Source organism: Mya arenaria, chromosome 8, assembly GCF_026914265.1.
Source record: "Mya arenaria isolate MELC-2E11 chromosome 8, ASM2691426v1".
NCBI classification, from domain to species: domain Eukaryota; kingdom Metazoa; phylum Mollusca; class Bivalvia; order Myida; family Myidae; genus Mya; species Mya arenaria.
Genome location: NC_069129.1, coordinates 64,943,893 through 64,955,565, shown reverse-complemented (window position 1 = coordinate 64,955,565; position 11,673 = coordinate 64,943,893). Strand labels below are relative to the sequence as shown.

General features: G+C 34.2%; 1 protein-coding gene across 1 annotated transcript; it reads left to right on the top strand.

Moving 5' to 3' along the window:
* Positions 1-202: 202 nt before the first annotated feature.
* Positions 203-11,366, top strand: LOC128242883 (zinc finger TRAF-type-containing protein 1-B-like). The gene is made up of 4 exons (XM_052960284.1): positions 203-464; positions 3,751-3,989; positions 6,274-6,485; positions 7,551-11,366. Exons 1-4 carry the CDS (start codon positions 255-257, stop codon positions 7,940-7,942), a joined length of 1,053 nt encoding a protein of 350 aa, XP_052816244.1. The 5' UTR covers positions 203-254; the 3' UTR covers positions 7,943-11,366.
* The last annotated feature ends 307 nt before the right edge of the window (positions 11,367-11,673 follow it).

The window sequence follows — 11,673 nt, the reverse complement described above, 5'->3', positions numbered from 1 at the left end:
TATTTTTCTTAATTCTAGAAAGTAAAATTACTTTCAGGATTACGATAATCGCAGGATTATAGAATTTTTTGATCGATCGATGACCCGACAAGTTTTGACAGTTGTCACATGGTAATGTTTACAGTTCGTATACGGAAATTGCCGAGGATAGTCACATGATTAAAGTCGATCATTTCTATTGGACAGAATTTGCATCATGGGATACCAAATGTATACGACGGTATCACTTTGAGGTTTATTTATAAACAAGAAAGATGGCAGAGACTTCTGAATCCGCCCTTTCTGTCATTCATCCAGAAAATACAAGCGAAAATAAAGAAAACGAAGATGAAACATTTGAACCGGAGAAAAAGAAAGTAAAACTAGAAAGCTCGTCGACTGTTCTCGAGTTTAAATTGGAGGAACGGCTGAGCGGAATCCTTTGCTGCGCAGTTTGTTTGGACCTCCCCAGGACTTGTTTCCAGGTTTGCAAAAAAACTATTGCGTAATAAGCTGTTTTTTACCTATTGGATTGTTTTAACTTTTGGATTGGTTGTGCATCATGTCTTTAGGTATTGATCTCTTACTAAAATATCATGAAGCAAACCTCAGATGGCGTTATTTTGTGGTTTCCTAGTCTGATGCGAAGTGTACGCAGATGATTCGTGACGTTGCATGTTTTGCAGATATAACTTCTCTTTGAATGATTGCCTCTACTGAATACCGTGGATCAATGCTAGTGTCACTAATTCAGTTGTGTTTGTAAATCTTTTCAATGTTTTAGTGCTAATTTGTCAGTTGCATACAGCTGTTTCATTTTTTGACAGCTGTAATAACCTTTCCGTGACCTCAAGGCTCAGCATGTTTTTATCACGTGACCATTTACCACGATCAGCTGTCCAGATAAAATGATGACGTTAATTGTGTATCCTTATTCCTTAATACATACAGAAGTGTGTATTACATCTGGGTTTAATAAGACTTCCTACTGACAGATTCCTTATCACACAATTCACCAGGGAGTGGCAGTGGGTAAACTGGTCACACCCTGGGGCTTAGACAAGGAAATGGCTAGTCTAGAACTTGATTTCAAACATGTTTACTATATGCGAAAGATAATACTTGAACCATTCATAGACATAAAATAATAATGAATGAATGATATCAAATAATTCTTAATTTTTAATGTATAACCTAGAAAATAATTCCATGGCTGTGTAAACTTTTTATTTGCCTCTGATAGTACTGTGTTAAATACAATGTGTTTATAAAAGTGATCAATTTATTTCCATACATGTTTTTATATAGAGAGAAAGAGAACAAAATATATCAATAATATGGGTATAATTCAATTATTATAAAATATTCTTATGTATTGGATATAATAATATTGATATGTTAATAAATAAACTACTGATATAAAATTTATAACTTGAAGATCACATATCGTATCGATTTAAAACTTTTTAAGCATTTTTACTGCACCGAAGGTGGTCATATAAGAATTGCACTGTCTGTCCATTAGTCTAGCTCATCTTCTCGTGTCTGGGCTGTAACTTTCTCTTGTATGGACAGATTTTAAATTAACTTGACACATGTGTTTGGCATATGAAGACGATGTGTCGCATACAAGACCTTTGTTCCTACCTTTGGTTAAACTTAGTGTTTGAATACTATGGACATATTTCTAAATAACTTGTCACATGTGTTTGACATACCAAGAAGACATGTCACATGCAAAACCCATGTCCCTACCTCAAATGTCAAGGTCACTGATCTTAGTTTTTGAATACTTTGGGATGCTGCAAATGAGACATAGAGTATAGCTGGTCATGTCCAGGCTGTAACTTTTATGTATGGACAGATTTTAAAATTACTTGCCACATGTGTTTTACATACCAAGATGACGTATCATATGCAAGAACCATGTCCCTATCTCTAAGGTTAAGGTCACACTAAGTGTTTGAATACTATGGATTGCTGCAATGAGACATAGCATATAGGTGGTCGTGTCTGGGCTGTAACTTTCTCTTGTATGGATGGATTTTAAGATAACATTTCACATGTTTGTGTTTGACATACCAAGATGACGTGTTGTATGCAAGATACGTGTCCCTATTACTAAGTTCAAGGTCACACTTAGTGTTTGAATACTATGGAATGCTGCAAATGAGACATAGACTATAGGTGGTCGGGCTATAACTTTCTCATGTATGGACATATTTTTAAATAACTTGCCAGATGTGTTTGACATACCGAGATGACGTGACTTGTGTCCCTACCTCTAAGGTCAAGGTCACACTAAGGGTTTGTTTACTATAGAATGCTGCATAAAAGGACATAAGAGCGTAGTTCATCAAATATTGGTGGTATTTTTATGTTCAGAGGCAATTTAAAATAATTTGCCACGTAAAGGCAATGTCCCATTTGCAAGACCCACTCTGTATTGTAATAAAGCACCAGAGAGTTTCAACCCTATGACACAAGCATAATGTCATGTGATTTTGCAAATGAACCAGCCATGTTGGTTAGACATAATGCCATGTGGTCTTGCTAATGCACCAGCCATGTTAGTTAGACATAATACCATGTGGTCTTGCAAATGCACCAGCCATGGTTGTTAGACATAATGCCATTTGGTCTTGCAAATGCACCAGCCATGTTGGTTAGGCAATAATGCCAAGACTGTGGTCTTACAAATGCACCAGCCATATTGGTGAGACAAAAGGCCATGTGACCTTCAAATACGCCGGCCAAATTTGTTAAACATAATGCCATGTGGTCTTGCAAATGCAACACTCATGTTGTTAAGACATTATGCCATGACTGTGGTCTTGCAAATGCACTAGCCATGTTGGTTAGATATAATGCCGTGTGGTCTTGCAAATACACCACCAGGTTAGACATAATGCTATGTGACCTTCGAATGCGCCTGCCAAGTTTGTAAGACATAACCATGTGGTCTTGCAAATGCAACAGCCATATCAGTAAGACATAATGGACATTTCATTGCTATTTTCTTCCCTTTTTATATACTGACATTGTTCAAAGGTCAATGTCACATTTGGGGGCATTCGTCACATACTGTGACAGCTCTTGTTTTGTTTTTATTTCTAAATACGGTTATCTGAGTTTTTGTTTTTATTGTATTATTCAAAGTACACCCAGTTCTCAAGGCTGGGCCGGGGTACAGTAAATAGCTTCTGCCTTTAAGCTATTGAACTTCAGCAAAAAAGTTATTTATTACCTTTTTGTACATGTAAACATCAAAAAAATAAATATCTACATTAAAGTTGTGGAAGCTAGAACTACTTTTGCCTTTGAAACAAACTGTGCTTTTGCAGCTAAAACCCACCTTTTGAGGAATCAAATGTTGTCTGAACTTATAGTGGAGTCAGAAAGGTTCAACACACTTAAATACCAAGAAATTTTATAACCTGGCCTAGAATATTTCCTGGTGGCCGTTTCACTAATGGTCTTTTGAAATCATGTCTTTCTGGAATACTCTGCAGTCTTCTAAAATCGCCTCTATGTATAGACAGATACTCTCCGACTTATGATAGTGTGATAATGTCTGACTGTTTTTTTTACAATCAAAACACATTAAAAATTCAGCAGATCATATCTTATCTACATGAACTAGCTGAGTCTTTTGTAATTTATAACAACACTATTTTCTTAACCTTTGAACAACAGTGCTGTGAGATATTATCCAAGTAAGAGTACATGTGTTTTGCTGACTAATCCTTTTCATCTTTCTGTGCTTTTCAGTGTGCAAATGGACATCTGATGTGCTGTGGTTGTTTTAACCATCTGCTGGCTGATGCACGACTAAAGGATGAAACATCCACTTGCCCAAACTGTCGCTGTGAAATAAGTAAAACATCGTGCACCAGGAACCTTGCAGTGGAGAAGGCTGTGTCTGAGCTGCCATCACAGTGCCAGTTTTGCTGTGTACAGCTGCCCCGCAATTCCCTGGAATACCATGAGCGGGAACTTTGTCAAGAGAGGTGAGGACTCTTCTTCCGGGTAAGTGACCATACATGTTAAGTTAGGTCACCCCCATATTTGCTGTGCTAAGTGGAGGTGTTTGGTTATTCGGATGCAGGTGTGCTGTGGGGAAAATAAGGCACACCTGGAATCGATCCAAAGCCGTATTTCCACTTATTGTTGATTAATGAAGAAAACATGTCTTTCTTCCATTTCTCTCCTAGCGCAGGTTTTGGAATAGGGTTAATATGGGCTTGGAACTCAGGGAAATATCTATCAGCGCCCAGGCTTCGGTTAGTCAGTCACAGTGGGGACTGATCGTGTGACACCTCAGCGCTGGATTTCCATCTCACCGACGCCTAGATGTCCCCTCCTTATAACGATCACTTTTACTGGCAAGTATTTTATCCTTTGAGTCCTATTTCATAAGCATGCTTTGTGCCGTACTTCACCAAAAGTATTGTCATCTGACGAAAGCTTTCTTAAAACATGTCATGACAGTACTTTTGGTAGGATATTGAATGTTTTATATCAGTTGCTTTTACAAAAACAAGTCAAACAAAAGAATGTTCTTATTCAATATTTATTTTATAGCTTAAGTTTTGATGAATGAAAAAGCTTTAAAACTTAAGATCAAAATCCTAATCACCTTAAGCTGTATTAACCTTTAGAACAAACACCATATTTATGAAAAAAATAAGCGAAACATGTTCTGCGAATCTACTTATACATTTAACTTATTTACTGTTACTTTTAATCCCTTAATTTAGATTTTCTGCAACTGACATAAAGCATAACATTATTCTTACATTTCCTAAGAATGTGTGATCTGACTGTTGACTTTTAAGATTATGGTATAATTGTCCATCCTTTTTTATTTGTTAATTCCGTTTTCTCTTTCAGCTTTACTATTAGTATTCCTGCTGTGAATCCGTCCGTCAAAAATGAGCTAATCACTGAATGATATTATTTTTCATGAAGTTAGTGATGAAAAAATTGTGACACTTTTAAAAGGAATAAAATCAGTGTCTAGTATGACACAGAATCATTAAACATATTTAAACATGACTTAATTGATGTCACTTTGTATTAGCATGTGATGTATGTTATCATGATGATTTGTGTACTATTATTTATTCGTTTTTTGAACAGCCATCTGAGCCTACACCAGCAATCCAGTAGAATGAAGATGATCTCAACAAGTGATTTGTTACATATGTTTTTAGTTTGATTATTTTATGCAAAGGATGGACAATTCAAGCAACTTAAATAAGAAATATAATTCAAGTAAATAAATCCATTCCAGAGGTTTTATTACTTTTATAGAAAGTTTTAATATCAGGGTTTGTTTTGACAACTGTATAAATACATATAATATACAGCAAGTTTGAGAATACTTAGCTTATTTTCATTTACCTTTTTCAACGATATTCTGCTGTGAATTTGTTTCAGACATTTAAAATGTCAAAAGAAACAAGCAACTGAAATAGGAAAAAAGACTAAAAAACATCATCAACAAAATGTATCTGTGTGTGTGCTGATGGAGTGAATGGGTTTTTGGTAGATATGTGCATAAAAACCATTACATGCACTACATTGTCTCTGACTTCAGTGTTTCATGAGATATTTTGTTTATAATGACCTTTATTTGCAGGGAAGACATTTCTCTTCATGGTGACAACAATTTACTTGTTTTTCAGCCATTCTGTCAGTACGCGATAGTGACTTGAACCGTGGCATTCAGCCGTAAGCTGTTCTAGGGACCAAGTCATCCAGTTCATTGTACTGAGCTTTCATTCATTTATGGCTGTTTGTTCTAACATGACATTTTCTTTGCAGATATTTTAAAACATAGGTTACCTATTTAAGGTTTTGTGAGATAAAATATTTAAAAAGAGTAACAATGGCTTGAGGAATTACTGCATATTAAATTTAAGTTGAATGGCAGAAAATTTGTTTAGATTTCTATGTAAAGAGCATAATCACATTGTTGTTTGGTTACAAGTTGCTGATAGGTAGTGACAATACATTATTTGTCCAAAGGTATGTTTCAGTAATTTAACAATTGCAGGTAAGTTTAGGAACATTTTCATTTAAAAAGAGAAGTATTATGAAGTTTTACTGTGAGACCTTGATGTAGTTAGTTATAAGTGTAAGTATATTACCATTCTTCAATATCTTCTGAGCATCCAAACAACAATGTCCTGAGAGAAAAAAACTGTGCAAACTCACATTGCCTTAACCTAGGGGCCCTTTAGTATTCACAGGCTACCCTTTTAACACCTGAAATGTTTGCTTATTCAGGCCAGCAACATGCAAGTACAAGCGTATTGGCTGTCCTTGGAAAGGCCCCTTTCATGATATGTTGGGGCATGAAGACTCGTGCACTCACCCACAGAATTCCGGGCTCGAGATAATGGATGCCCTTAACAAGATAGATGATGCCCGGTCAGCAGAACACAAGCTGTTCAAGGATATATTCAGTCTTCTCTCATTTGAGAAAGTAACATTTAATGGTAGGCATATTTTGTGTATAAAAGACCAGTGATTGTATTTCACATTAGCTGTATTTAACCTCTACACTGATTTGAATATTTGTGGCCCTTCTGGTTGATTTATCAGATATATTTATATTATTTGATGGTCACTGCTTATTGCAAATGGCTAAATCATAAGAGTTAATCTACAAATAATTTCATCAGTTCATCACTTAGTGCGGTGCACTTATGATCATGGAACACTAAAAGTGTTAACTATATATTTACTGTTTAATTAAGAAAACCCAACCTCACAGATGACCTTTTTTAATTGAAAGTGTAAAAATAGAAATAGATTTCTTTAAAAAAACTAATGGTTTCAAATTGTGTTTTCATTTTATGCCCATACTATGATACAGGATGTATTCTATATTAAACTGGGTCATGCAGTAGGCCATCAACTCAAACTTTGACAATAAGTGTATAAGCAGAATATTGATTATCAGCCATGTAGTCCCAGTCACTTCAGAGTAATGGCCCTTATAATACATTAATTTTAAAGGTATATGTTGCCTGCACTGTGACTGAAATATGATTGTTCGATCATCACCAAACTTGTACATTATTAATATGTGTGGGCAGGATATCTATGTCAAGTTTGATAACTACGGTAGCCATGTTGCCCCAGGCATTCCGGAGTTATGGCCCTTTAATTTGCGAAATGCATTTACATTATCCGCTCTCATTTTATTTGACTAATGGACATCAATTATCACCAAACATGGATGTTTTAAAAGAAGTTTAAATTTAATTTCCTGTATTTTAATTGCAAAATATACATTTAGCATTATCCTTTCTACCAGTGAAATAAAATGGTTAAGAAAATTGAATTAGCCACTTCTTCATTTTGTCCATGTTCTTTTATATTAAGAGACAATTAAAGCAGCTGTTGGCAACTTGTTTTTAGAATGGCCACAGGCATCTTAAGAGCTTATTTCAACATCTTCAGATTCATGTTCTTTTTATGGTGCAGAAATTTCCTATTTATGACTGAGTTGATAATGTCTATAAGATTTAAAGATTCATTCATTAAAACATTTTCAGACCTGCAGCTGAAGCCATACCGCACTGATGACTTTATTACAAGGTTGTTCTATGAGTCAAGTCGGTTTTCTGCGTTCAACCACCAGTGGGTAATTCGTGCCAAGGTTACCCATGATCAGAAGGACCCGGCTCACTCTTCCAACCGCGCCCTCACCTACCAGCTTGTTCTAAAGAGCAAACTGACTCAGCCCATCAGCCTTCACTACGTCGTCCTCAAGGGCCCGTACGGGGACATGAAGGTTAACCCCGCCATCTACCGACACGAGTTCACAAGCGATAGTCTTGAGACCACTCTCCATGATCTTCCCATCATTGACTCCATTGAGTGTAACAAGCTCCTTGCATCCAAAACTATGAACATGCGATTACTGATGTTTCAAGTCCCATCTTAGAAAGCTTGAGAGCATATATGTTTAGAAACGCTTGATAGTTACATTCTCTACATGGGTCATGTTTCAATAAAGATTGTAAGGCTTTCAATAGTAAATTTACAGGCATAAACTCATTTTTGACGTAAAATGTGTTTTTATAAAAATAAGTTAAGAAGTTTATCGCAAAGATTCCATCTGTAACTTTTCTGGTGAACCTGAGCACTGTTAAGCAGCAGGTTCATGACTTAGATAACTTATTTAAACAGGCCCAGATCATTGACATTATTTGATTGAAAAATCTTGACATTTTCCACTATGAATCACCCGGTTACTAAGACTTTAGGTTTGACTGTTATTTTATCTTTCTTTCTTTCTACTTGTTTTTATTTGTTCCTGTTACTCTTGTTTATTGTTTCATTGGGCATTCTTACAATAGTCAAAACTTCTGTTTTAAATCTTGCTAAGTCTATTTTAAGATTGTATCTTGTTGAAGAGTCTGTTTTACGAAGGCATTTTACTAAATATATCATATTTTTACTGTGTATATACTTTATTTAAAAAAATAGTATAAACAATATTTTTTAATCAATCAAAACCCAATATTTAGTACAATATATATACAACTTAATAATTAAACTGTTTTGGGACCAAACCGTATAACTCAAACTTGTACCAATTATAAAATATTTTAAAATCTTTTTTTTTTTTTTTTTAATTCATCAGATCATTCTATCCTTCATGATTAATAATTTATTCTTGGCTTATTAGTACTTGCTCAAGATATTTTGTTTTAACAAAGATATGGTTTAATGGCTACACTGTTTCAAACTGCCCTAACTTTTGTGTGTTCATATGTTTTTGTGTTAACTGTTGCAAGAATGTTGACTGATAGTGTGTTATTTGTGTTAACTGTTGCAAGAATGTTGACTGATAGTGTGTAATGTATATTTATGTTTTTCTTGGGTCAAAATACATGTATGCAAGATATCTCTTTAATTATTCATTTTACTCAATTTGTATCCTAATTTACCTGTATTATAAGTACATTATATTTTAAATCCTTTTAAAATGGTACCCTATTTTGACCCACTTTTCATGTGTCTGTGTAATGCAGTTGAACACAAGTTTGTACATGTATTCCAAGGGCTTTCAAAGACCTTATTTCATGTCTTGTAAGGACTGATGTGAAGTACGAGGTTTCATTATGTATTAGATATAGTAAGACATAACGTGGCATTAGAGATTTACAAGTTGTAATTTAGGATATTACAATCATTGAATATAGTTGTACATTTAAAAGGCAGATAACATTGGAACTAGATTTAGCTGCATGTGCAGATGGTAGATGCAGTGGTCGAAATTAGCACAAGCTCGCAAGCCCTGCACTGGTAAAATGTCTTTCGGGCTTGCTAAAATTCTTAATTTTATATAGCAGGGCTTGTTCAAAAATTTGACGCCAAGCAATAGTATAATAATTCGGGCTTGTTGATCCAAAAGTCTAATTTCGATGACTGGTAGATGTCTAAGATACAGTAATTGTTAGATATTGCAAGGAAATAAAAACATTTGTAAACCACTTTCCTATAAATTTATGTTACCGGTATTGTTTTTTTTATTGCAAGATATTGTTTTAACTGCTATGCTCTCTGAAAATCTATGCTGGAGATTGAGTACAGTTGCAAGTGATAACAGAGTAATATTCAAAGGGACTTTTGTAAATAGTTGCTTTCCTATCAGGCTTCAATGTACTACGGGTATTGTAGTTATTGTATAGGCATTAACGTGTTAAGATATATTTCAGCCATGTCTAAAAAGACCCCCCACAATCATTCATAAGTGCAGTAGTGTCTATTTATGTTAGATTGTAAGAACTTCTTCAGTCTACGTTGTCAATAGCAGTGTTGTTTGCCTTGACAGTAGATAACATGTATATCAAAAAGACATTAATCATCATTAAAAAGAGATTCATGAACCATTCACAGTCACAAATATGCACTGAAGTTTATCACACAATTGTTAAAAAAATGTTCACCACATACACAAACATATTAATATTTGTTTCATTCACACAGCTTTTTTTATATTTAATTGGGGAAAATGTTCTCCAGTTAAATAAAATTTATAAAGAATATCAGTCAATTAAAATGCGGATAACATCAATCACCCTGTCCCATAAGACAGATTTCAATGCTGTATCATATGACCAATATTTGTACTTCAGTTTTTCATTTTTCTCCAATAATGCTTCAATCTATCTGGATTATTTTTCCCTGCAAAATTGAGTAATACAATATTGATTTCTCGTTAATATTTGTATGAACCAATGTATTCATTGACATTGTTGGATTATTGGCAGTTATTTTATTGAATTGTCTTTGAACAGGCATCTATTCAGTACTGATACATCAAAGATTGATATATGCGATAATGATACATGACATACATAACATTGGGTCTTCAAACAAACTTTTTCTTCTCTTGTTTGTCTTTTATTAATACAGTAAATTGACATTTAAGGAAGCAATGCATTTTCCAAAGGATTTTTTTTATATAAGGCGTAACCATGTGGCGTGCATTTTGGTCCTTTAAATTGGTTTTAATGTGAACATGGGGACACAAGTGTTAAAAATCCTCACCAAAACATCGTGTGACAATTATAACCATTGTTTTTGTCAATTTTAACGATTTTTTTACAGTATGACCAAAAACCTGAAAATGAATGACTTAGTTAAAAAAAAATCCATATTGTAAAACAATGTATTTCTTCTGATAAAAGCCTCGAAATCTTTTTGTTGTCAAGACAACACTGTGGTTGTTAAGTCCATTTGATAGCTAGGTAAACATTGAAAGCCATGTCTTGGAGCTGGACAGATTGTGCAGGATTAACTCTCAAACTTAGAAAATAGTTTACTGTAGTTCAAAAACGGGCAATGTTTTATTGTAAAGATGAATGTGTGAATAAATTATGCTTTGAATCGCCAATATCACAATGCTCTGTCGTTAATGGAACTAGTGACCCATCTATATTAAGTACTACATATAAGACTATAAAAAATGTGTATTGTTACCTATCCAGACAGTTATTTTTTTGCACAACCCAATTAAATATAATCAGGAGAAGAGAAAATCAATATTGTATTCTTTCCAAATACACTGTATCATAACACTTTCCAGGGTTCTCAATCACATTTGAGCTCACTATAATACTTATAGACTCATACTTAGACAGATGTAGTGGTACCTTCTGTGACTTGCACTATTCACATTCAATCAAGAACCCTGACTTGTTATTTTCTCCATATTCTGTTAACCGTTCCTTAGGTCAGATAACCTGTTTCTTGTCATGATCTATTGGTATATTATACTTTCTTGCATTAATATATTTTACTAAGATTGTATTGTTTGCTATTTAAGTAGATTAGAGAATAAATATTAAGTAAAGTCAGTCTTGTGTTTTCACTGGTATGAGTTTCCCAATGCAATCAGTTATCTTGTTTTTACTTAAATTTATTAAAACAGTAAGTCTTAATGTTAAACAAAATCATGTTCATTCAATGTGATTAAAAGTTTATATACAAGTCCAGGCAGGTATGTCATTTGTCTGCAAATTTCACTCAGATCTAATGGCCCCTGGGGACCCAATTTTTTAAAACAGGTTAACTGGTTGCTTCTGGTTATTACTTCATTTGTTGTTAGTATTGACACTCCAGTTTACTTTCAAGTTAGGAAAGTCCTCAAAGGAGCTTATAAAC